The sequence below is a fragment of the Tasmannia lanceolata genome, unplaced genomic scaffold (assembly GCF_043159265.1).
Source record: "Tasmannia lanceolata isolate RefF3 unplaced genomic scaffold, GAP_Taslan_0.1 ptg000024l, whole genome shotgun sequence".
NCBI classification, from domain to species: Eukaryota; Viridiplantae; Streptophyta; class Magnoliopsida; order Canellales; family Winteraceae; genus Tasmannia; species Tasmannia lanceolata.
In genome coordinates, this window is record NW_027518701.1 from 1,173,506 (window position 1) to 1,201,163 (window position 27,658).

Genomic DNA, 27,658 nt, shown 5'->3' on the forward strand with positions numbered 1-27,658 from the left:
AAACCTTGTTACGTCCAGTAAGCCCATGGCAAATAAAAAAAAGATGAGGGCAACCCTATTTGCTTATTGGAAAAACTCCTTTCCCAAGGTCGACCTACACATTTGTATTCCCACGTGTTGATGATCTATAAGTCAGGCGGCATCATCAAAATACCCGAATTTAAAAACCCTAGACAGCCTCTGATTCGTCCTCGATTCCATGCTCCTTTCATACTAAAATACTCTCTCTCTCTCTCTCTCTCAACCAAAACCTAAAACCGTCTTGACAGCAAAATTAGAGGTTTCTCTGACTAAAACCGCCCCTTTTGGTATAAAAAGGGTAAAAAGCATCGTTTGAAGCCATTAAAAAAGCTCGACAAAGGACAGGTTCTTTCCAAATCTCCAACAGGTTTTTTCCATCTCTGATCTTCTTCTCCAATCCTGATTTTTGTACTGTGTTTTGATAAGATCTCAAAAGGCTTTGAAATATAAACTATGCGATTGAGATGGGGCGAGGCAAGATCATTATCAGAAGGATCGATAATTCTTCGAGCAGGCAAGTGACATTTTCGAAGCGAAGAAACGGATTGCTAAAAAAAGCCGAGGAGTTGGCGATTTTATGCGATGCCGAAGTGGGTTTCATGATCTTTTCGAGTACAGGGAGGCTCTATGATTTCTCGAGCACCAGGTCAATGGAATTTAATCTTCTCTTTTTTTATTCCTTTCTCTTCATATTCCTTAATATTTTCGTGTCATTTTGATTTTGATTTTTTTTAAATAAGATTATGCATCTTCTCATCTTAACTTTATGAATAATATCGTTGGTTCTTTCTTTTTTTCTTTGCTTAGTTTGATGCTGATTTATATTTCATTTCTATTTGCTAGTTTTCATAGATGAAGTTTGATAATAGTTATTAGATATAGAGTTTCATGTTTTATTGATAGATAGTAAAGGATTCAATATTTTTAGAGTTGATCGTATGAATACGAACTGCATGGCATGTGGCTAACTTGCTGGTTTAGAAATCATGGCCTTTATCATAGGGAGGTTATTCTTTGTTTCCTTATTATTCCAATGAAGACTCTGATGGCTTACATGTGATGTGACTATGAGAGTCTCGAAAAATGGCTAAGTGGTGGGTGTGGAGGGATTGTTTAAGGATTGTTAGCTTGCCTAGTTTTCAAAATGAATCAACAAATGTTTATGCAGAGGGCCGGTATTGAGGAAAAGTTGGGAGTTAAATGTATTAATGCTGGTTAAGTACTGTAGTGTTGCAAGAAAATGGTGTAACTGGGTATTGGGTTTTCTCTGTTTGACCAAAAGTTGTCCTACTTTTGCTTCTATGGAAGATTGTTGTCTTCAACCCGGATTTGATCTGATAGAATGTTCGAGGTATGCAAAAAGAATGTCAGGAGATTTGGGGTTTGGTGATGTTGTTGGATAGAGGAAGTAGACGAGGGGTTGAGTTATTTTTTCAATATTAATGTCGGTTTTTTTAACCACCATTAAAAAACAAAAAACAAAAATCATTTTTGCTTTAAACAAATAATACTAAAACAATTCCTATTTTGTTTAAAAATAGTAATATTTAGCGGCAAAAACAAATCCGACACTATTTCCTTAAATTTCCATTGTGAAAACCTTTAGTGATGCCTTTTTTGGAGATGAGCTTTTCCGTCGCTAATTGCTTATAGCGATATAGTTCTTTGCTTTTCGGTTACTGATTTAGTCTGCTGCCAAAACCTATATTTCTTATAGTGGATGTGGTGAATGTTACCAAAGACAGTTCTTCTAACATGTGGCATAAGTGGCTTGTTCACATGAGTGAGAAGGAGTTGCAGATTCTGGCAAAGAAGGCATTTTTTCTTTCGCCAAAGCTAAGCATCTTGACCCTTGTGATGATTGTTTATTAGGTAAACAAGACGGGGTTTATATTAATATGTCATCATAAAGAAAATTTAATGTTTTAGACATGATTTATTCTTATGTATTATTGGAATGAAACCAACTATGTTGGAGGGAGAAGATGAGTTTCATGAGAAGAAAATTATTTTCTTGATGCCAAACACACAGAAAGTAGCCTAGGTTGTTATACTACTCAATACCCTTCAAATTTCACTAAAATGGCTTACATATGAAGAAGATACATGGCCCAAAATATAACCTATACTTCAAATCCGAGATTAACAAGACCTTAAGCTACCACTAGAACAGTAACATATGAAAGCTAATGACTTGCACAATTCCAAAACATAAAACTAAGTTCATAGAACAATAACTCCTAAAAACTAGATTTCCAATGTAGTCGAGACTATCTTGCAAGCTACCAATGAAGTAACAATTTCCAAGACAATGGAAAAACCAAGAGTCAAGTAGTCAAGGGTCAAGTGGTCAAGCTTACATTTCCAACATGTATGTGGTCCCATTGAGGTGGAGTCTCTTGGTGGCAATCGCTATTTTGTCACTTTATTGACGATACATAGAGGAAAGCATGGGCTACTTGTTGAGAATAAAAGACCAAGTGTTCTAAAATTCTCAGCGATTTCATGCTATGGTAGAATGAGAGACAGTAAAACCTTTGAGGTGCCTACGTAATGATAATGGGAGAGCGAATACATGAAACGAGTCTAAACATGGTAGAAGGCATGAGAAGATAGTTCTTGGCACTCCATAGCATAATGGGATGGTAGAGATGAACTGCACAATTACTAAGAGAGGCAGATGCATTATGAAGATTGCTAAGTTACCAAAGTCATTTTGGGGTGAAGCAATTCGCACTGCTTATTACTTAATTGATAGATCTCCCTCGATTGCTTTGAGTTTTGATATTCTAGAAAGAGTATGGACAGGAAAAGATATTTACTCCTCTTATGTGAAGTTGTTTGAGTGTAAATCCTTTGCCCATGTGCCCAAAGAGCAGGGGTTACAGCTTGATGATAAAAGCTAAACCATGTATATTTGTGGGCGATGAAAATGAAGAATTTGGCTACAGATTATGGGATCCTGGAAAGAGTATGATAGTCAGAAGCAGAGATGTTGTCTAATCTTTTTAAGGTCTAGAAGTTATTTTTCATCATAAAATTTCACATAAATTTACATACAAAACACCTTGAGTTTTTCCATGAATCCTTTTTCGTAGAAAATTATTCTCTTTCCTCTTTTGTGTTGGACGAATTTTCCCTTAGAAGGGAAAGTTTATCAATCTTTGGAATTTGCCTCGATGGCAAATCTCATATAGAGTTAGACTTTCCCCCTCTCTTATTAGTAATCCATAGCTAACATGAAAATCATTAGAAAAGATATTTAACTTTCAAAATTTAATACAAAAGGAGGAAAACCAAACAGGCAACCCCCTTTTTGTCAACCTAATCTAATCAATCAAATTAAATAACAAGGGCAAGTGCATTTGGCAAATCTTGTAAGAGAGAAAGAATTATAAATGACCAATATAGAATTACAAATCAGAAAGAATCTTGTAATTTCGGACGAAATTTTAGAAATGATGAATTAATTATTTTTTTACCAGATTCGACCGAAATTTCAGGATTTCGGCTGAAATTTCAATTTCGACCAAGGCTGAAATTGGGACCGAAACCGAAATTTAAAACCATGACGATAAGTACATGTATTTTCGAGTCCAAAACGGACCAGATTTATGAACTATAAGGGTATGTAATTTCGAGTCCAAAATGGACTAGATTTATGAACTGTAAGTGTATGTATTTTCGAGCACAAAACAGATAAGATATATGAACTGTAAGTGTATGTATTTTTTAGTCCAAAACAGACCAGATATATGAACTATAAGTATCTTTGTTTTTTAGTCCATACTACCGCCAAGCAAAAAAGAACCTCCGCTCCCACCTAGGCTGAGGGATTATGATCCTAAACGAAAAACCTCTAAAGATTCTTGGCCAAAGAAAGTATTGCCCTCCCTCGGCGCACTCCCCCGGAAAAAGCACTGCCGGAAGTGATCGACGGTAATACGCCATCTCAGATCCTAAACAAGAAACCTCCAAAGATTCTTGGCCAAAGAAAGTATTGCCCTCGCTCGGTGCACTCCCTATGAGAAAACACTGCCGGAAGTGATCGACGGAAATACACCTTCTCAAATTCAGCACTTGAACAAGAAAGGCAGAAAAGCACTGCCAAGATTCCGGGTTCAATTGAGCCAGAACCAATTGATAATATCTCATGATCTCTGAAATAATCTATGTAATGGAAGGCAAAGCCCACCGTGAAAGAAGGCCTCATAGAGGTAAATCTCGATCACCCTTCCTTTAGAGGCGGCTTCACCAGCCCTCGATATTCGAAGAACAACATTTTCTGGAATGAAATATTCCATCCTAATCCTAGCAAGACCACCCTTTGTCACTAGAGACATACCGGAGGGTACACGGCTACTCAAGCCAGCAACCGAAATAGTAGAAGGACGATACTCATGAAAGGAAGCCAGCTTCAGGAGACCAAGTGTGGTGCAAGTCATAAGATTTCATAACCTAGAGAATAAGAAGAAGCAACATCGATTGCCTTTTATAGACAAGGCTCTCAGCAAAGAGACCCTTCATATAATGAGCGGAAGCAAACATATGGCAACACCCCAGAGGTTTCCACAAGGAACTTGCACTGGTTTCTGTTGCCACATGGTGGAACACAACATCATCTAGCCATTGTCGGATACAAGCAACAACGTTTCGATCCAACTCCTTCCATTCATCAATTTTAATGGATTCTAGCTTCTTCTCTATTCCTTGAATTGGCAAATAGTGGTCTCTTGAATATAATAGGTCTTCCATCTTGGCTTTCTAGATTAACCAATTTCCTCCATTTAGGCTAATCATCCTTGATGTACTACTTGCCTCCATCCTTCTGATCCACAGACGAAGAAAAAACTCCCAACCAGGCTCTGATACTAGTTTGTTGGGGAAACACGAATAAACCGCAGCGGATAAATTCCCCCCTTCTATCTGCCAATCAAGAAACTTACAACGACAAGAAAACCATAAAGCACGAAAAATAGCAATTCACCACACAAATCAAGAACACGTGATTTAACATGGAAAACCCTTCGATGTGAAAGGAAAAACCACGGGACAAACTCCGAAAGAAATCCATAAAAGAAAAGAGAAGTACAAAGTCTTTCTTCTCAAGTTTTCCCAAAAACTTGAGGAATACACAAGAATAGAAGATTAACAATCAAATCTTGGAGGAAATACGAGATACCTCACAAACCCCTTGTAAGAGAACACTTTCCCACCTCAAAGAACCAAGCGTGAGAGATCTTCTTCTTCTTCTCCAAGAACCACTCCAAAACCCTAGGTTTTGGCTCCTCTTCTCTCTTCTTTCTTTCCCAAGCAAAGACTTCAAGCTTCAATGGAGATTAGGGCTTCCAAAAAACCCCTTTAGAATTTACCCTAAAGCAAACCCTAGATGGCACAAGAGAAACCCTTATTCTCTCTTTCTATTTCTCCCTCTCTCTCTCCTCGTTTTTTTGTTTCCACTATTTTTCACTCGTTGGAAACCCCACCCACCGACTCTCTATTTTGATTAAGAGAGTGGCGTGAGTGGGGTGGGGCCTACATGGGGTGGACCCCAAAACACTAATATCATAATAATGGCAAAGCTAGTATACAAAACTAGATTCCTTCACAATAGGATAACGTTTTTTTTGAAATGGAGATTTAGACCTTAAAAAACAATTTTGATTGCTCAATAGGTCTTAAGTCACTCAAAATTCAGTCACATAAATCAATTTCAAATATTTGAAAATTTCAGATCCAATCGGATCATAAACAACTCACAAATGAGACATAAGCCAAAAAAACACCCTCAACATGATCCTAAATCCCATGAGCTGAATGGATTATGTGCCCTATGGTTTCCTCAATCAAACCTCATAAAGACGTGGAGAAAAAAAATAGATAGTGCAGTATGATAACATTTCTCAACCTAATATCTCAAAGAGATGCAGGAACAACTCATGAAATCAATCTGATATTACTAATGGAGTCAGGGTTTCCTTAACCCACTCACAAAGAAATGAAAGAACCATCCCACAGCTATTCAAAGATGTAAAATAAGCCTCTCAATCTTGGGTTCAAGGTCTAGATCAAAGTCATACTTTGTTAGAGATTTTAAACAAAGAAAAGTCAAAAACTACTTTTTCTTGTGGCTTTAAAATTTGGAGGAAAGATTCAAAAATTTGAAAGATCCCTCTTGTTTTCAAAGCAAGTGACTTTTGTGGTTTATGGGGACTTGAACCCAAGACCTTGGGGTGAGAGGAGATGGCTCTCAACTACAATGCAAAAACATTTAGTCCCACATTGGAACTTTTGAGAAAGTTTCTCATCCTTATGGTGGAGTGGAGGAAAGGCTTGGGCCTTTCAAGAGGCATTGGAATTTGTTGGGTGACTTGGTTTTGTATGAATACAAGTTCATATACAAACACACGAGGGCGCGCCTGGCTCACCAGGCCGGGTTGTGGCCGAGGTCCGAGTTTGAGAATAATAAAATGACTTTTTTAGTGCTAAAAACGGTTTTATTTTTTCATTAAAACAAAATCAGATTTTACTTTCCCACGCGTTTTTTCAAGTGATACCTGTTACGCCCAGAATTGGTAACAGATAGGGCAGTGACGAAGGAGCTGATTTGACGAGTCCTAATTGCTAAACTAATTAAAAGGTTATGACCTGCACAGTAGAACACGAGGTCAGAAGACCAACCTGGAGTCGTAACTCCGAACAGGCCCTTCGACACTCAAGTCAGTGATGGGTACAACTGAGCATATCAAAGCTATAAACAGTGATTTTTTGGGATTCGAGTCCCTTACCTTGTCTTATGAGGGCTATTTATAGTGAGGCTTTGAGTGTCAGTTTATTGATTTACCCTTTTGAGACAGGTGTCGTCCTGTTATTGGATGAAGTTTTGCCCTTGTTTCCTTACCCTTGGACAGGTGTAGGCCCAAGGTTGGGTGAGGTGAGTACATGATTCTCTCTTTTTCTTGGTGCAATGACCGTGATACCCTTTAGGGAATGAGGGCTTTATGGGTTTGCCCTAGTGCCACGTGTCGTATGATGATTGGAGCTGTTTCTCATACCCCATCATTTCCCCCCAGTTCTTCAAGTCCTTGTAATGACTTGGGGAAGTTTTCTTGGGCGTTTACACAGGAGGTGGCCAAGTCTTCGATGAACTGGGGTTCCCCAGATCGGCTCCAAACGAACTGGATACTCTTGTTTCTTGAATTCAGATCGGCTTCGGGTAATCTGAAAAATTGATTTCTTTATTCAACACTCAGGCCGATTGAAGTTATTCAGATCAGCTTTAGACGATCTAGTTGACTTATGTATTCAACACTCGGGCCGGTTAAAATTATTCAAATCGGCTTTAGACAAATTGGATATTCTTGTTTCTTGAATTCAGATCAGCTTCGGGCGATCTGGAAAATTGATTTCTATATTCAACACTCAGGCCGGTTGAAGTTACTCATATCGGCTTTAGACGTTCTAGAAAATTGACTTCTGTATTCAACACTCAGGCCGGTTGAAGTTATTCAGATCGGCTTCAGACGAATTGGATATTCTTGTTTCTTGAATTCAGATCGGCTTCGGGCGATCTTGAAAATTGATTTCTGTATTCAACACTCAGGCCGGTTGAAGTTATTCAGATCGGCTTTAGACGATCTGGAAAATTGACTTCTATATTCAACACTCAGGCCAGTTGAAGTTATTCAGATCGGCTTCAGACGAATTGGATATTCTTGTTTCTTGAATTCAAATCGGCTCTAGACGATCTGAACTTTTGTCGTTTAGTGGATTGCGTTATATCCACCCCGGCTCCAGACGATCTAGACTTATGTCGTTTAGTGGATTGCGTTATATCCACCCCGGCTTCAGACGATCTTGACTTTTGTCGTTTAGTGGATTGCGTTATATCCACCATGGCTTCAGACGATCTGAACTATTTTCATTTAGTGGATTGCGTTATATACACCACGGCTCCGGACGATCTGAACTTTTGTCGTTTAGTGGATTGTGTTATATCCACCCCGGTTCCGAATGGTCTGGACTTTTGTCGTATAGTGGATTGCGTTATATCCACCACGGCTCCAGACGATCTGAACTTTTGACGTTTAGTGGATTGCGTTATATCCACCATGGCTTCAGACGATCTGAACTTTTGTCGTTTAGTGGATTGTGTTATATCCACCACGGCTTCGGACTATCAGAACTTTTGTCGTTTAGGGCATTGCGTTATATCCACCACAGCTCTAGATGATCTGAACTTTTGTACGATCTCCCATAGTTTGTAGTTTTTGGTGAGTGGATTTTTATTCATTCCCTTTCCGGACTTTCCTCCATTCTCATTCCATTTCTGGTATTTTTATTTTCCTTCTGGCACTTGACTCTTCATTTTTCAAGTCTTAATTAAATACCATGCCGCGTGGCGCTCAACGGATCGCGGATTTGACTGGCCGTCTGACAGGTTGGCATATAAAAGGGCCTGCGGGGTCTCATTTTTACCACCCGTAATTTTTGTTTTCCTTGTTGCTCTGCTAGTGCAATTTGTTTCTTTTGCACAGTTCGGTGCGGCTTGCTTGAGCTCGGGGTCATATTATCCATAGGTAATTCTCTAGATCATTTTCTATTTTTCTTTCGCCGCTTATGTGTAGTAGTTCTAGTTCGGAGTCCGGTCCAGGGTCTAGCTCAGGTTCGTCCTCGGGAGGAACTTTCTCCTCAAGCAGCACCAGTTCGGGTTCGTCGGAGAGAACGAGAATGGACTTAGGTTTGAGAGGGCATCAGGCCATGGCTGGCCGGTCAGCTGATGTAGTTGTAGACCCTGAAGGTGACGAGGAGGAGGTAGATATAGGTTCGGACGAGGTCATTGTGGACCTGAATCTGAGTCCTGTCCTGGTTGAGAATCCGGACTACCCAACTTCTGATAGCGATGGAGACGAAGAAGGTAATGAAGAAGGTAACCTTGATAGGAGAGCGTCTGTTTCTTGTAGTGGGAGCAGGGCAGTCGACATCGTGGCTACGGCAAGGATGGAGGGCGGTATTAGAGAAGGTACCGCAGCTGCTCGGGTGGAAAACACCCTTGATGTCTCTCGACTTAGTGATGTTTGAGATCGGTACTGTATTCCTGATCGATTTACTTTGAGAGCTGCTATAGAGTGGGACAGGGCGTGTAACGATAGAGTCAACTTGTGTATAAATGAAGAGGCCATGAAGACTGATTTTAGGCTACCGATTAATTCCTTTATAGCCGCAGTGCTGAGATTCTACGGCCTGGCCCCTGCTCAAGTGGTACCGAACTCGTGGAGGACTTTAGCCGGCTTTGCCTATCTTTTACGGTTCCGTCTTCAATGGAACTTGTCTATGCCTCTCTTCAAAAGGTGTGCTCAACTGAAAAGCCATCGATTGGGAGGTTGGATTTATATCAGCCAACGACCTGAAATGAGGATGATCACCGATATTCCGACCTCCATACACACTTGGAAGAGCAGGTTCTTCTATGCCAGCTCTGAGGAAGGATGGCTGATCTCAACTAATTGGTCTTTTCTGAACACGAAGACCATGAGTCGTAAACTGAATTTAGATGATGAGGACGAGGTGACCCTAACAATGATCCATGATGAGATCCGTCAGAATGGTCTTATCCATTGCTCGGAGTTTTCCAGGAAGGAGGTTTTGGTTGAGATCGGGATTAGTGCCGCCTCCCGAACACATAGGTATCGTAGGTCGTTCTTAGTTACTTGCGCTTCTTTCATTAGGTTTCCTTAGCCTGGACTGATCTTCGATACTTACGTGTTTTTTTTTGGTGCAGAGATGCAGAAGCAGTCAGCCTGGGAGAAGGTGCGTCACTCCGTCCTTGGGAAGAGCGATGGCCAGAAGAGAAAGGTGCCTGAACCGGTTGCCCCTACCGCTCAGGTTAAAGGAAAAGCCATCCCATGTGACAAGGGCAGCAAAGCTCCTAAATCCGTAAAGGTGGTTGAGGGATCTTCGGCCAGTCAAACCACCCGTTCTGGAGATGATGACATGCATGTCCTTGGCTTAGAGACGGCACTTACTACTCGGGTAGGGGCGAATACTTCTTTTCGCCCGAAGTGGGGAGTGAAAAAGGATGACTGCGGCCTAGACGATACCTGGGTTGCTCATGAGATCATCTCGAAGAGCCGTTTACACAAGGACCAGCTTCGAATCCTTCATGAGAACCACGAGATGGTTGAGGCAGGTGGTTTTGGTGCTCTTTACCAGGTACCCTTCTTCTTAATGTGTTCGGCTTGTTCATTAGTCTTGGATCATGATTGGGAACCTTACTTTAGTTCATATGGTTTTTCAGCTCAGATGCTATTGGACCGATATAGGGGATAAGTGTGCCTACTTTTCCAAGATGCTGACCTCGTCTGAAGAGAAAGTCGGTAAGTTGGAGAAAGACAAGGCCGACTTGGAGACGATTGTTGCGGAGGAGAGGGCTACCATCGAGCGTTTGACCGAGGAACTTAAGGAGCAGAAGGAGTTGGCGAGAAAGGCCGTTAATTTTGCAGAAAAATAGCAAGGGAATCACCAGTCTACTCTGGCCAAAGCGGTGCAGGCCAAGGAGGACGAGCTGGTCAACCTAGCCATTGTGTCGTTAGGGATGGTTTTGACGAGTGCAAGTCCCTTGTCAGGGCGAAGTTTTCTGACTTGGACCTTGATGATGAGCTCCTTCCTGTGCCGGAAGAAAACTATCAGGAGACCGATCAGGGTCAATCTCCCGTCCTCGCTGTCTCAGAAGTGGAACTCCTGGCTCCAACTCAGTCCGATCCAACTGCGAATCAGGGGACCATTGATGCCTCTTCGTGAACTCTATCTCTCTTCGTCTTGTTATGTATCGTTCCTCTTATTTTAGGACTCGTTGGGTCGGCCTTGGGCCAAGTTGTACAACACCCATAGGGCTTTTTGAATGGAATATATTTTGTGAATTTTTACAAGTGTTTGAGTCCGCCCACGTATGTTTATGTTCACCCTGTTTGCTTTAATTCGGGGTGAATGTTGATCCATTTGAAGTACATCGTTAAGTTCAACAAGAACGGCTGGGGTGAATGGTATAAATCCGAACTGAAAGAATTAGGCCTTCTCAAAAGATCTTAGGTTCCCTACTTTAGTCTCTTCCAACCAAAAATATATTTCCGGTCTCAATGTGAATGGCTGAGGTGAACCAAGTTAGCCCGAGCTGAATGACTTGGGCTTTCATTAAAAGTTTTTTGGTTTTCTACTTCAACTTATCCCGACCATAAATGTATTTCCGGCCTTACTAGAAATGGTCGAAGCGAACCAAGTTAGCCCGAGCTGAATGACTTGGGCTTTCATTAAAAGTTTTATGGTTTTCTACTTCAACTTATCCCCACCAGAAATGTATTTCCGGCCTTAATGGAAATGGTCGAAGCGAACAAAGTTAGCCCGAGCTAAATGACTTGGGCTTTCATTAAAAGTTTTTTCGGTTTTCTACTTCAACTTATCCCGACCAGAAATGTATTTCCGGCCTTAATGGAAATGGTCAAAGCGAACCAAGTTAGCCCGAGCTGAATGACTTGGGCTTTCATTAAAAGTTTTTTTGGTTTTCTACTTCAACTTATCCCGACCAGAAATGTATTTCCGGCCTTAATGGAAATGGACGAAGCGAACCAAGTTAATATTAGTGCGAGGCGAATGGGTTGGTGACTTGCAAAATGCGGTAGTATTTTTCATTAATCGTAAAAAAAACCAATGCGATTACATCTGTATTCTTTTTTCACTTTCTTCTTTCTCGTAAGGATGCTACTGATAGTACTTCCTCAGGTTTTTGGAGTTCCAAGCATGGGGGAGCTGGTGCTCGTCGAGGGTCTCCAACTTGTAACTGCCAGGTTGGATCACTTCTACCACTTTGTACAGCCCCTCCCAAGTGCGGGAGAATTTTCTGACTTTTCTGGGTTGGGATACGACAGCTTTTCTCAAGACCAGATCACCCACGCGATGTTCTCTAGGGTGGATTTTGGTGTCGTGGTAGCGAGACACCCTCTATTTATACGTCGCGGCTCGAATCTGGGACTCTCCACGGACTTCTTCGAGTAGGTCTAGATTGGCACCGAGCCCTCCCTCGTTCAGTTGCTCGTTGAAGCAGGTTACCCGCAGAGAGGGGACGCCGATGTCGATAGGGATTATGGCCTCAGTTCCAAAAGTTAGGTTAAAGGGGGATTCTCGCGTCGCGGTGCGCGGAGTAGTGTGGTATGCCCATAAGACATGGTACAATTCGTCGGCCCATCATCATGCCTTTTCATCCAACCTCTTCTTGATGCCTTGAAGGAGGATTCTGTTCGTGACTTCTGTCTGTCCATTGGTCTGAGGGTGGGCCACGAAGGTGAACCACTGCTCAATCTTGAGGTCTACACAGAATTTTTGGAAACTTTTGTTATCGAACTGTTTACCATTGTCCGTTATCAGAACTCGAGGGATTCCAAATCGACAAACCATGGATTCCCAGAAAAATGCTTGGATGTTTTGTTCGGTGATCTTGGAGAGGGGCTCTACCTCCACCCACTTCGTGAAGTAGTCTATGGTGACTACCACAAACTCTCGCCCTCCTGGAGCTGGTGGGAAGGGACCTAAGATGTCCATTCCCCATACAGCGAAAGGGAGCGGGCTGATTATAGGGGCCATTGGAATGGCTGGTTGGTGACTAGTAGACGAGAATTTCTAACACCTCTCGCATTTCTTTACCAGATTCAGAGCGTCTTGCCTCAGGGTCGGCCAATATAGGCTCCTAAGCAATACCTTGATGGCCAGAGCTTTGCCTCCTAGATGCTCTCCGCAGATCCCCTCATGTGTCTCCTGTAGCGTGTATGTAGCATCGTCTGGTCAGAGACATTTTAGGTACGGGAGAGTGTATGACCTTTTGTAGAGATTTTCCCAATCAATACCCATTAAGTGTGTGGAACGCTTCATCTCCAACAGTCACAAATATGATTGTTGAGAGAGAAACTTTCGAGCCTCTTAATTGTATTTATGTCTCCTCCAACAGACATATTTTCCTCTATATAAGAGAGAGATCAAAGCACTATTGCAAACACCTCTATTCTCACGAATTCTGTTTTGCAATGAGAAATACAGTTTCTGTGCTTGTTTTGGTTTATCTTCTTTTTCCTTCATTCCTTCGTGTCTGAGCACAATACTAAGGTGGTTCTAAGTATGGCTTTTGAGAATCAAACTTCAACTTCTATCCTTCCCACCCCTATTGTAAACAGAGTTCTAACTACTATTCCATACTTCTCAAAAATAGAACATTTTACTAGTTTGAACTACAAGTGGTGGAAACAACGAATCCTTTTTTGCCCTGCAACAAACTAGCACAACTTATGTTCTCACCCAACCAAAAACACGGGAAGATGCTCCTGATTTTTCTACTTTGAATCACAATGACTACATCAGCAAAAATCATTTACTGAATGGATTATCAAATGAGCTTTACAATGTTTATTACTCCTATGAACATGCTAGTGAAATATGGAATGCCTTAGTAACTAAATATGAATTAGAGGATGCTGGAAATAGGAAGTATATCATAGGAAACTTCTTAGACTTTGCAATGAAAGATGGAAAAACAATTTCTGCCCAAATAGATGAGTATCAATTCCTAGTTGGAGAATTGTCTACGGAAGGTATGAAGTTATATGAATCATTCGTGGCAGGTTCTCTCATTGAGAAATTGTTGTTGTCTTGGAAAGATTTTAAAATCGGAATGAAGCACAAGATAAAGGAATGGATTATAGACCAAGTAGTTGTTTAGATTAAGATTGAAGAGAAAAACATACTTAAAGACAAACAACAGAAGGCCAAAGAGGTTACCTCTAAAGCAAACATAGTTGAAACTAAGAGTGATAGGTTTAAGAACCTGAAAACCATAAAGGATAACAAGTTCAAGAAACCTACACAAATGAAGAAAGGGGTCTGTTTTGAATGTGGAAATCCTGAACAATACAAGAAGGATTGCTGACACAGAAAGACTAGTTCGTACAGTGCTAAGGCTATTCTAACCAAGCCGGATGTGATTGTAGCGGTTTTGACTGAGGTAAATTTGATGAAAAATCCAAAGGAGTGGGTTCTGTATACTGGTGCTACTAAGCACATTTGTGGAGACCGAACCTCTTTCTAGCACTACACCACTATTAAAGAAGGAGATCAAGTCTTCATGGGAAACTCAATCCTCAAAAGTCATTGGTAAAAGCAAGGTCCTACTGAAGTTAACTTCAGGAAAGGTACTTGCACTCCAGAAGGTGCTGCATGTGTCGTAATAGGACGAAACTTGGTGTCAGGAGCGCTTCTCAACAAGAATGGTCTGAAGCTCACCCTTGAATCCGATAAGGTGATTATTTTTATTTTTATTTTTATTTTGAATGATCGCCAATTTTATTAAAAAGAAAGACTGAGGTGGCCAAATTACATAGAAAGTACAAATAGAGAAAGTAAAGGATTGTCATAAAGGGCTAGAGTCACCTTGAAATCCAAATATAAGTCCGGTTTGGCAACCTAGTGGGGGTGAATAGGTTGTTTAGAAGACTTTTACCTTTTGAAAAACTTTTCCCAAAATCACCCTAGTTTTATCCCTTAGTTAATTAAGTTTAGTTAGTTGAGCTTAAATGAATATTACAAATAGCGTAAGCTCAAAATTCAAGTTGATTCACAAACTTAATTAACAATGTAATTTGGCCTAATTAGAATGGTAATGATATATATGATAAATGCCTATGCTAATTACTCACTTAAGTAAAGATAAGAAAATGCAAACAAACATATAGTGAGTGAGAGATTGCACCAAGATGGAGAAGAAGATTGCACACAAGATTTTTATAGTGGTTCGGTCTTAAACCTAAGACCTACTCCACTCTTCCCAAGTTGATCTCTTGAGGAATCCACTAATAATCTTCTTCGCCACACCGGCCGATTACAATGAGCACCACCGCTCCAAGGGACTAAAATACGGTGCCCCTTTCGCCAAATACAAACCGAGATTCCAAGCTCCAAGGGTCTTCTACGGCGCCCTTTGTTGCCAAGTACAATAAAGAGTTGAAGATGTAGCTTGCTTGCCTCTTAGTAGGCTGATTACATGTAAATATCCCTCACTCTCACTCAAGAAAAAGATGAACAAATAAAAGCTCTAAGGTCTCTCAAGAACAACTAAAGTCCAGGCACAAGAGAGAAGGAGAGAGTAAAAATCTTGGTAGAATGTAGCAAATATGCCTTTAAATGCTCAAAGAATGTTAGGTTTAACCATTAAGTTCCCAAAGGCCCCAAGGTTCATATATATAGGGGAGGTCAAGATATGCCTTTTTTTAGGCTCCCCAACGGTCTTCTCGGAGTCCGCGCACGGAGTTCCGAGTGGAACGTTACAGGTTTATTTTTGAACGTGGACCATTTTTCAAAGCTCCGAGAAATTATCTCGGAGTTCCGAGTAGGCCATTTTCAGCAGGATATTCTTATCTTGTAAAATTCATATCTTCTTCGTTTCTTGTCGGATTTCGACGTTCTTATTCTCTACGGATATAATAAAAATGAGAGCTATCTGTTAAAAATATTTTTAAAAATATTTTAAAATATTTTAAACAAGTTTTGAAAGGATTTAGTTACTGGTCCAGGTTGGCCTTCGAAACTCGATTTTTATTCAAATGTGATGGAATGCCATATGGGTCCCAACATGTTGGTACACCACCATGGCCATTCACTTATGCATTTTTGTCCTTTAAGCTTATTGGTCTCTTTGAAAAAATATATTTTTAGGGGTTTTGAAATGTGCTTTGACTAGAGAAAACACAAGAGAGATAGGTGATACAATCTACCCTTTTTACCACTCTCTTGAATGAACTTTTGAGGTAGCCATTGCTTGATCTTCTCTTTAGTGCATGGCTTGCTTTGGGATCTTCAAGGTTGAGCTTTTTTGCTTGACACCTTCCACGGATGATGCCACCATTTGGTTCAAGCTCCTTTGCAAGTTGTTGATCCACAAGCTTTGGCCTTCATTGATCTTTCTTTGTTTGTTCAATGCTTTGAGATAAGTAATGTTGAGCTTCTCCTTGGTTGATCCTCCAAGGTATTTTTGATCCAAGTATGCTTTAGCTCATTTGCATTGTGTTTGGTCCATCTTCAAGCATAGGCCATCAATGGTGTGTGCTAGCATAGATTGACCTGTGAATTACCTGTCTATAGCACAATACTCAAGGCAAACGATCAGTCCATAAACGACTAATCAATTTGAGTTTGTTAATCATCAAAACAAGGTGATTGATTGAACCCATGAGAACCCATAGGCTAACAATCTCCCACTTTTTATGATGACAAACTAAATTGATTAGATACGTGGGAGGAACCTCTTATGAGGATTAGATAAACAAGATAATGATTACAACTCTCCCTCAACATATGTGTAAGTTAAATTTACCAAATTATAGTATAGAATTCATATGAATTATGGACATCTAATCAATTTCATAATTCTCCCCCTTTTAGCATAAGCAAAAAGGAAGGATTAACAGTTAAGCACAATACAAAGCATGAATGATATTCAATGAATATAGATGCTCCCCCTAACTTCTTATCATGAATACAAGATAAACAAGGTATAGATGCCATGATAAGAGCATAACAACATAGAAACAAGATACCAAATGTAAATCAAGTCTATGTTGGAGAAAAAATAAAGAAACATTACATTTTAGCTCAAATTTGTAAGATATATGAATAAAATCAAAAATTGAATAACCCTATGACCCGTAATTAATTTCACAAGAATAATATGGCAAAATAAAGCTCATGTTATACTTATCATGAAGGAAATAGAGTAAATATAAAGTTTAGCCTGATAAGGCCTCCCCCACCCATTTTTTTTTTTTTGTTAAGATATGCAACATAAAGCACAATTGGTGGGGAAATGTTGGAATGGACAGTGTAAACATCTTACCGTGATCCATACAAATGTAAAGATAGCAATAATTAGCTCTCCTCCTAAAGATTTGTCATTGGCCTTAGGTGAAACGTATGAGGTAAGGCATGACAAGGCATAATAGGCCAAAAATATAAAAGAGAATACATGGCCAATAAAACTTATCATGAATATATAGAATAAATCACTTTACAAGCACGTGATAAGGAGATCTTTTCATAGGGAATAGGAAAATCGACTATGGTATGGTCCTATGAAGGAGTTCTAGAGATTCTACAAGATATAGCTCTAGAATAGATTACTTATTCTTGGAATAAATGATACCAAATTTAAGATCTAACCAAATTGATTATCCAATATAAGTATGAAGCCTAAGAGGATATGACACTAAGGCTCAAGCTAAGGGTACTTGCCATAAATGAGATATGATCTCAAAAATGAAAGTATAAGACAAAACCCAACTGCAATACAAATGAAGCAATAGGGCTGCAAATGAGTATACTTAACATATAAAATGTAATACCCATATCAAACATCATATGATAAGATGAAAATGACAGATATTTACACATATTGCTCCCCCTTTGTTAGAGACTCATGCCAGGTATGAATCCAAAGGGCTATCCAAACACAGAGTCACCAAGGGTTTGAGAGATGATTAGTTAAAAAACAACCCTTGGGCTACAAATGCATGATTGCTAGGGGTAATCAAATGATACCCAAAGGAGATGATAACCTAGCAGACCATGCTCCCCCTAACTATGTGTATATATATATATATATATATTATATATATATATATATATAACATTTCAAAACACGTAAGGCTTATCATGGTTAAGATGCTGGCAAGAAGCCAAAATTAGATGCATTGATTAAAGGTGAGGGTACAATCTCCTTCTTAACAAGTAACAAGGCTAAAAGCACCAATTAAGTAGCTTTTAACTTTAAAATTCAACATCTTTACCATATAGCTAATATCATACAAGGGGTGATAACTATAGATTATATAAATATGCCAATTTTGCTTAAATCTATAAGACTCAGACGAAGGAGGAATAGACTATAGAACTATGTCTGAGAGAGACATCCATGGCTCATGCAAGTGAAAGCATACCACTATAGATAATCATGAGCAAGATATGACATTTTAAAGCATTCATAGATAGTCTACCATGTTTGGATACAAGGAACATGACACATAGGGTGCATGGTCCAAACATTTGCATCACATCTACAAACCACATATATAATGGTAAGGCATTAAGCACAAAAGTGCATAAGCCCATAAAAAACCAAAATATGTGGGAGACACATGTCCGCATCATAATGTATTGCATGCCAACCACCATAATGGGTAAATGCCTAACAATGATACTAGATTCTTATAACGTTTTCAATTTTACTCAAATGAGTTTCATACATTGAATCTAGCCTCATTTTCAACTTCCCTGTATAATATATTCTTATATGAATTTAGGCAAAGATCCAAGGACTTAGAAAATATTCTTCAAGAGAGAACACCTTGGACACATGTATTCCAAAATGAACTACCATGACTAAATAATTTCATCTAAATTTCAAGGTTCATCTTAGTCATGAGAGGATATCCACTTTAAGCTTTTGGAACACATCTACTTTAACCCATTAAGATTTCTTATTACATTTAATGATAACCATTTAGCACATAATAGGAAAGTCTTGTGAATGGGTTTGAAGGACAACTACGTGCATAATAATTTATAAACATATTAGCTCACCTAGGGCACAAGAGATGTCTAAGAAAGGATTTGAATAAGTTTTCCTAGACATGGCATTTAATCTCTTAGTTTTGTTAGAAATGATATATAAATGCCTAATAAACTAGCAAAAGCCAATTTTGTCCAAACTAGAGTTCAAGTATGAAAGATGTATACTTATGAGTTTAACATGAACTCATGGACAATGGTGAGGTTGATAATCATTTAAGCATAGATATGATTTTCACATTAAGTTCTCTATTGTGGCTTTTCATGTGGATGAATACTAAGTGCAAGGGGGTATAAGTTATGGTGGCTTTTCATATAGATACGTACCAATCAAGCAATATAAGCCTATTGTATCTATACTACATTTTCTAATGATGTCATCATTAGGCTCAACCTAGATACATAGAGATAGTTTAAGATGTACACATGTATCTAGAAACATATTTTCTAATAATTTTCACATCGAAGCTCAAATATAAACTAGATATCAAAATGGGATATCTAGGGAACCTTTTCCAATAGATATTGTAAATAAGTACAACATGTCAAAGTCTCATGGTACACAAGTTTAAGCATATAAACTTTGAATATTTTCAAAAAGATATTCATCAATTAAGATCATATACATATAGATACATGGGAATCAATCAAAGATAAGCTCGTAGTATCTATAATATATTTTTCAAAAGATTTTCAAATTAAAACACATACCCCTAATACTAAGATAAGCAAGATATATTCATGTTGGAGGTTTTGGAACCCAAACCAACTTGGATCCAACTAGGTTTGTGTTATACAATGAATCTTTTCTTATCCATATAAGTTTAACATTTTTCACAAACCTATATCTACACTTGATTTTATAGTGTCCAAATCTACCACAATAGTCACAAGAAATGGAAGAACAAGTAGGACTACTATACTCATTACAAGAAGATTGATGACAACATTTATGATTTACTTCTTGTAAATTTTGGTTTTCCAAAACCAATATTTCATTTTTAGACCTCATGTCATTCATTTCTTCTTTCAAAGTTCTAATTTCTTGAGTAGAATTAATTCTTAGTTTTTCATTCTCTTCTTCCAAGAATTTACATTCTTCAATCAACACCAAGTTGTCTTTTTCCAATTTTTCATTTTCTTCAATCAATCTCTTTTCTTTAATCAATAAATCATTAAACTCTCTTTCTAACTTTTTAACCTCTTTGGAAGTAGAAGCAAGTGACTTACTAAGAGTTATATTTTTCAACATCTGCTTGTGGGATTCTTGATATAAATTTTAAAATGCTTCTTGGAGTTCATCAAAAGATATTTCCTTTTGTTCATTTGAAGAATCATTTTCTATTTCTTCTAATGCTATAAGACAAATATTTTCTTTATAGTTATTTTCAAGTGTAGTCCAAATTTAGTGAAATCCAAATAGAAGTCCGGTTTGGCAACCTAGAAAGGGGGTGAATAGGTTGTTTATAAGACTTTTACCTTTTGAAAAACTTTTTCCAAAATCACCCTAGTTTTATCCCTTAGTTAATTAAGTTTAGTTAGTTGAGCTTAAATGAATATTACAAATAGTGTGAGCTCAAAATTCAAGTTGATTCACAAACTTAATTAACAATGTAATTTGGCCTAATTAGAATGGTAATAATATGTATGATAAATGCCTATGCTAATCACTCACTTAAGTAAAGATAAGAAAATGCAAGTAAACATATAGTGAGAGAGAGAGAGGGAGTGAGAGATTGCACCAAGGTGGAGAAGAATATTGCACACAAGATTTTTATAGTGGTTCGGTTTTAAACCCAAGACCTACTCCACTCTTCCCAAGTTGATCTCTTGAGGAATCCACTAATAACGTCTTCGCCACACCGGCCGATTACAACAAGCACCACCGCTCTAAGGGACTTAAATACGGCGCCCCTTTCGTCAAATACAAACCGAGATTCCAAGCTCCAAGGGTCTTCTACGGCACCCTTTGTTGCCAAGTACAACAAAGAGTTGAAGATGTAGCTTGCTTGCCTCTTAGTAGGTTGATTACATGTAAATATCCCTCACTCTCACTCAAGAAAAGGATGAACAAATAAAAGCTCTAAGGTTTCTCAAGAACAATCTAAAGACGAAACACAAGAGAGAAGGAGAGAGTGAAAATCTTGATGGAATGTAGTAAATATGCCTTTAAATGCTCAAAGAATGTTAAGTTTAACCATTGAGTAAGTTCTTAAAGGCCCCAAGGTTCATATATATATAGGGGAGGTCAAGATACGTTACAGGTTTATTTTTTAACCTGAACCATTTCTCAGAGCTCTGAGAAATTATCTCAGAGTTCCGAGCTCGGAGCTCCGAGAATAATTCTCAGGAGTTCCGAGTAGGCCATTTTCAGCAGGATATTCTTATCTTGTAAAATCCATATCTCCTTCGTTTCTTGTCGGATTTTGATGTTACTCTACAGATATAAGAAAAATGAGAGCTATCTGTTAAAAATATTTTTAAAAATATTTTAAAATATTTTAAACAAGTTTTGATAGGATTTAGTTGTTGGTTCAGGTTGGCCTTCGGAACTCGATTTTTGGTCAAATGTGATGGAATGTCATATGGGTCCCAACATGTTGGTACACCACCATGGCCATTCACTTATCCATTTATGTCCTTCTTTAAGCTTATTGGTCTCTTTGAAAAATATTTTTTTAGGGGTTTTAAGATGTGCCTTGACTAGAGAAAACACAAGAGAGATAGGTGATATAATCTACCCTTTTTACCACTCTCTTGGATGAACTCTTGAGGTAGTCATTGCTTGATCTTCTCTTTAGTGCATGGCTTGCTTTGGGATCTTCAAGGTTGAACTTATTTGCTTGACACCTTCCAAGGATGATGGCACCATTTGGTTCAAGTTCCTTTGCAAGTTGTTGATCCACAAGCTTTGGCCTTCATTGATCTTCCTTTGTTTGTTCAATGCTTTGAGATAACTAATGTTGAGCTTCTCCTTGGTTGATCCTCCAAGGTATGATTGATTTAAGTATGCTTTAGCTCATTTGCATTGTGTTTGGTCTATCTTCAAGCATAGGCCATCAATGGTGTGTGCTAGCATGGATGACCTGTGAATTACCTATCTATAGCACAACACTCAAGGCAAACGATTAGTCCATAAACGACTAATCAATTTGAGTTTGTTAATCATCAAAACAAGGTGATTGAATGAACCTATGAGAACCCTTGGGCTAACACTCCTTAAACACTCCCAATCTAGCCATCTTATCTGCCACTCATTTGCTGACCGACGAACATGTTGATAGGGTATGGCCAAAGTTCTTGTATATTCCTCATCGAAATATGATTCAAACCTCCAAGGGTTCTTCTGTCAACCTTGTAGCCACTTAATTACATTGACTGAATCCCCTTTAATGTGTTTCTAAGAATAATCCGCTAGGCGATTAGTTGTAAGAATAATGTGTTTGTAGGAAATGGCTACAATGCCAATAGCTTGTTTGTACTTAATGTACTTGAAATCTTAAATGAAAAATCATCTTCTTCTACTTGCATAGTTGAATCTTATGATATATGACAATGACAAATATACCCCTAATATGTAAAATACGTCTAACAATGATTAAGAAGGAACAAGGCGGAGATTGGTACTAGGGTTCCGGAAAACAAGGTGGAGCGGGTGATGGGAGTTAGTTATGGTAAAAGGTAATTCTTTGAAGACAAGTGAGTGAAGTGGTTATCCTAGTGTATATTTTAACTGAGATTTTTTATATTTGTACCAATATGGATGCTTCCTTCTTTCATGTATTGTGTGAAGTAAATGAGATGACTAATTCTCTAGCAAAAGATGGGGACAGTAGAGACGTTTAGTGAGTGGTGGGGCAAGCAGCGCCACTGTTGTAATTTCTTTTCTTCTTAATAAATTGTTGCCTAAGTAAACAAACAAAAGGCTTCAGAACTTGATGATGACCAGTCATTCCTAAATTTCAGATAAAGCAACAATCAATTTGAACCTAGATTTTTAATGGTGAACATAAAAGTATTAAGCTCTGTTTACAAATTTCACTAGGATAATAATTGAAAGAATTGCAGTGGATCATGTAAACCATTACTTATGAAAGCTAAAGTTTAAGATAAAGAACTACATTTAGGCTTGTGTTTGAGGTTGATCTATCTAATTGAAGTTATTATATACCTGATAAGATAAAATGATCAACTTACTCGGGGTAGAGCCTCTATCTCAGTTGGTCAAAGGCTTTGTTCTTTGACCTTGAGGTCGGACGTCTAATCCTAGCTTACCTCCCCCAAAAAAATGATCAACTTACTCAGATGCAGTATGGTAGAAAACAGGTACAAAGTTACACCTACTAGCATGAAACACTACTTCCCTAGATATTATTTGAAGAGGTGTATCTTAGTTATATATTCTTTCTCTCTCTCTAGGCTGTGAGCAACCCTTTTCCCCCATTTTCTCTTAGTCTTTCTTTCTCCATTCTTTCGTCGCTTCTCTGTATGGATATCCATCACTACACCACAGCTTACAGATAGCCAACGACTTAACCCAAGGTGTAGGATATTTTGATCTTCTAAGATAAGGCATATAATCTTGTCTTTAGGGATTGCATGCATGATGATATCTTAACCAATATAATTACGAAAACAATACTGACAAGTGTTTTCTCTATTATTATCAGCATGAAATCAGTAATCGATCGGTACAAGAAAACAAAAGAGCAGTGTCATGTGTTAAACCCAACTTCAGAAGTCAAGGTATGCCTTCCATAAAAATTAAATACATTTTCTTCTGCAAATTGTCCTGCGATAATAAATGCATGTTGAGGAATAAAAATTGTCGATAACCATCAGATTTTTACATTTTTGTACTGCCTGATGACTCATAAGTTAAAAGAAGGCATTTCTCATACAGGAAATAACAAAAGCTAAACCAAAAGAGTTTATGTTTAGAATTACCTAAAAATGTGAAGAAACAATGACCATTTGAGTTTCTATTTCGAAGCAATGACCATTTGAGTTTCTATTTCGAATCATGCCATGATCATAACAATAAATTTGTAATCAACCAAGAGTCAAAGAGCCTCGAATCTTATGAATGTTGGTGTTTCTATATAGGGACAGTATAATCTGATACGTCAATGTTCAACCAATGTAGGCTTGTGGAATATAAACCCATTGAAACGAATAAAAGACTAATATGATACCATGAAAGAAGAAGATAGATACACTGCATTCTCCATAAACTGCATTAATAGGCACTGCAATGTATAATTCAGTTTACTGGAACTTGAATGAAAAGATGATGCTTGAAAATAATGAAAATCAAAATTCAAATGTTGGTTGACTTTGGTTTTAGATTGAAAATAGTTTGGGCAGTGAAAATCTAAATTTTCTACCTCATGGCTATGGTTTTAGATTTGAAATAATTTTTGTAGGGAGAATCTAAATTTTCTACCTCATGGCCATGAATCAACCACCACATTGGAGATATCATTCAACTTAAAAGAATGTCAATTTCTAAATCATGCCAATTAAAGTTTATGTTAGATCTATATATTTATGCGGATGAATTTTTTTCAAGCATGCACTGAATGTACTAAATCTTGTGCCCTTGGATTCAATAGTTTTGGAAAAGGGAAGCAGCGAGCTTGACGCAACAATTACAGCAGTTGCAAGAAAGTCATCGGTAAAAAATTTCAACCCCAATTACGTTCATATTAGAGTAACTTATATCAATAAAATCATTGAAGTTGTTCCATATGAATTTAATCCATTATACCAATGAAAATATTCAAAGACTGACTACTAGTAACTTGATTTAAGGTATTGAAACATTCAAGTTAGAAAAAGGGTGCATATGTAAGACTGCGTGGAGTTTATAGAGACAAAATATCCTACGAATTTTTTAGCAATGCCTTGAAAAAGGCGTGCGACTCACACGTGATATAAAAACCAAATGTTTATAGAAATGATCCGTATTTATGAAATGGGAGACAGGCATTTATTCATTAATTACATAAGGTGTGAAAAAGTACAAAGGTTATAAGTACTACGTACCAAAATAAAAATTGCATCCCCCATGGTAAACATATTCCAAAACAAGCAAGAATGTAGTGAAAGGTTGTGCAGACACATCAGGAGATTAAGACAAAAAGTACTTAACAATTTACAATTTCCTTATAATGCAACATATGCTGATTTGTAGACACATCTAAAAGTGCTAGTTATAATATCAGGAGATTAAGAAAAAAAAAAATTATTTACAAATTTACAGTTTGTTTATAATGTAACATACACTGATTAGCAGACACATCTAAAAGTGCTAGTTATAATCCTTTACTACCAAACTTATTTGTGCTTCGAAAACATAATTCGAATTTATGGTTTATCAATCGACAAAATTGCTTTCAACTTATCAAAAAAACGAAATAAACACATTGTATACCTCATATTCTAGCAAAAGAATTGTAATCAATAAAAGACATAATCTTTCCTGTCACATTATGCTGGATGCAAATTAATATCTCACACTTGAAATATGACTTTTAGACTGGTAACATACTATTTATTCTGATCATGAAAATTGCAGGCAGTTGATGGGGGAAGAGCTTTCAGGTTTGAGTGTCAAGGACCTACAAAATCTAGAGAATCAATTGCAAATGAGTCTGCAGGGTGTTAGAATGAAAAAGGTCCTAAGACACTAGGCCTCATATAATGCTTCTCTTTGATCCTCCCAAATTTCATATAAATCACATGCATAGATTGTAATGTCGTCGTTCATTTTTGCAGGAACAAATTCGAACTGAAGAAATTCAAGAATTGAACCGAAAGGTCAATCCAAAACAGTGGGCAACATTTATCATATTCTTTTGCTTTAAGTGCGATGCCCTTCAAGTAGCTAATCTTCGCTTGTTATTTGCAGGGGAACATAATTCATCAAGAAAATATGGAACTGTATAAGACGGTAAACCTCATTCGTCAAGAAAACATGGAATTATATAAAAAGGTACTGGTTTGGACAGCTAATATGAACATCAAATACGTCTACAAATTTTAGAACCAAACACATTAAACCTATATTTCAATTGTAGTCAGCCTAAGCAATAACTCAAATCTCTCCGGCCTCAGGTTTATGCAACAAGAGAGTTAAATGGTCTAAACATAAATTCAATTCTTCCAAGTGGATTTACCATTACAGAAGACTTGCATGTACCTGTCAATCTCCAACTAAGCCAGCCTCAACAAGAAAACTATGAGACACCAGCAAGAACTGTGAAGTTGGGGTAAAATATTTTCCTCTCCAATCTTCTTGAAAATTCAAATAAGTGTAGGAAATATATCTATCCAATTTTGATCCCAACTCATATTTCCTTGAAATTTGTAGCAGATTGCAATTGAATTAGAGAAGCAGATTTATGAACCATAGAAGGGGATGTTACTTCACCTCATATCATTACCATAACCAAGGTTCACCTCATATCATTACCATAACCAAGGTTCAATCATCAAGTGATATGTATGCTACACTACAGTAGGATGACTGTGCAACACAAGTTCTTTAAATCTGGTGTCATGTGTCACATGATCAAAGAAATCAATATTCTATGTAAAGATATGTAGTAATAAAAAAGCACAGATGTGCATGGTGTTTGTAGTTATTTGGGAGTTCAAAATCATAATCCATGACAAGAGCCTTTGGCTTTAATACTAAGATCTGTAATTGTATTTTGTAAGGAGCATGCATAATTAGTTATTAACTATGTAGACATGGAAAACCCCACCACCAACATCCAAAATACCAGCAAGAATTCGTAAGGCTAACAACTACTGAAGCATTATAGAATGAGAATCCACAATCTATGAGCAAGAAACTTAAAATACATTGGCTGGTGAGCAACTGATGTGGAGGGCTTATACGGACTTGGGCACCCTCCCGTTAACAACCGGCTTTTAAGGGTGAGTTCTACCTGGGTCCCATCAGTAGTTTCCGAGTTGGGGCATGGTAACTCCAGTCTACCACCAGGAAGGTCTCTCAGTTCGCAACTTGATCCCACGCGGAGGGGAGATTTTTGGGGTTCCACACGAGCAAAAATCCCACTTCGGTTGGTAAGATTTGAAAGAATTCTTCCCCTTAACAGCTGTCTTTTAAGGGTGAGTTCTACCCCGGTCCCGACACATGAACCACAATATGGAAGGTAAAAGAATTCCCCAAAAAGACTTCAGAACCAACTTAAAGAATTCTTCCTTCTAAAACCAAATGGGTGGAGCCATCAAAACCAGAAGTCAACGATACTATCAAGCAAGATAAGTAGCAACATTGAATAAACCAAAGAACAACAATGATAAGATCACTAACAAAATAAGAACACATGTATAGGTCCTCTTCAAGATAGCCATAAAGTTTACAATCAATCATCTGATATATATATATATATATATATATATATATATATATATATATATATATAATATATATACCTCAGAAAGTTTACAATCAATCATCTGTAAAATTCATTGTTGATTTGCTTCAATGCACGCATTCCTTTGATCTCAAGATTCTTGAGTGAGGGAAGTTGCCCAAGTGGTGGGATATTTTCACATCTTTGGCAATCAATAAGAGAAACGTCAACTAGATTTGTGAGTGCCAAGTTCAGCATCCATCCTGGAAATTGAATACCCTCATAGCCTTTTATCCCCAAATCTTTCAAACTGCAGTGCGGTTCAAGGCCTTCTAACACTTTTTCCTTCATCTCAACATCAACACGACCATCCTCCCATGATAACACCAATTCTCTAAGGTTTTTCTTGCTTTTCAAGTTGACTTCTTCGGCATCTCTTGCACTTCTCACTAGGCTAAGTTGTTTTATTGATAGTTCTCCTCTAAGGTTTAGATTGCGCAACTCACTGAGGCGACGTCCTTCCTCGTCACCCACAATGAAAATGGATAGCGTTTGGAGGCAACTTAGCTGCCCAATCCTAATGGGCACACGAG

The 27,658-nt window shown here is 38.0% G+C and overlaps 1 protein-coding gene across 1 annotated transcript; it reads left to right on the top strand.

The window, feature by feature from the left end:
- Positions 1-485: 485 nt before the first annotated feature.
- LOC143857235 (MADS-box transcription factor 23-like) lies at positions 486-26,069 on the top strand. Its single transcript, XM_077367652.1, has 8 exons — positions 486-667; positions 23,346-23,421; positions 24,291-24,352; positions 25,256-25,355; positions 25,456-25,497; positions 25,589-25,672; positions 25,795-25,949; positions 26,051-26,069. Exons 1-8 carry the CDS (start codon positions 486-488, stop codon positions 26,067-26,069), a joined length of 720 nt encoding a protein of 239 aa, XP_077223767.1.
- Positions 26,070-27,658: the final 1,589 nt, after the last annotated feature.

What these genes read in the sequence shown, in the direction of transcription:
- LOC143857235 (XM_077367652.1), top strand. Translation starts at nt 486, where the DNA reads ATGGGGCGAGGCAAGATCATTATCAGAAGGATCGATAATTCTTCGAGC. An exon ending in CAGTTGCAAGAAAGTCATCG is followed by an intron (nt 24,353 to 25,255) that starts GTAAAAAATTTC and finishes TGAAAATTGCAG; the next exon opens with GCAGTTGATGGGGGAAGAGC. An exon ending in ACATGGAATTATATAAAAAG is followed by an intron (nt 25,673 to 25,794) that starts GTACTGGTTTGG and finishes CTCCGGCCTCAG; the next exon opens with GTTTATGCAACAAGAGAGTT.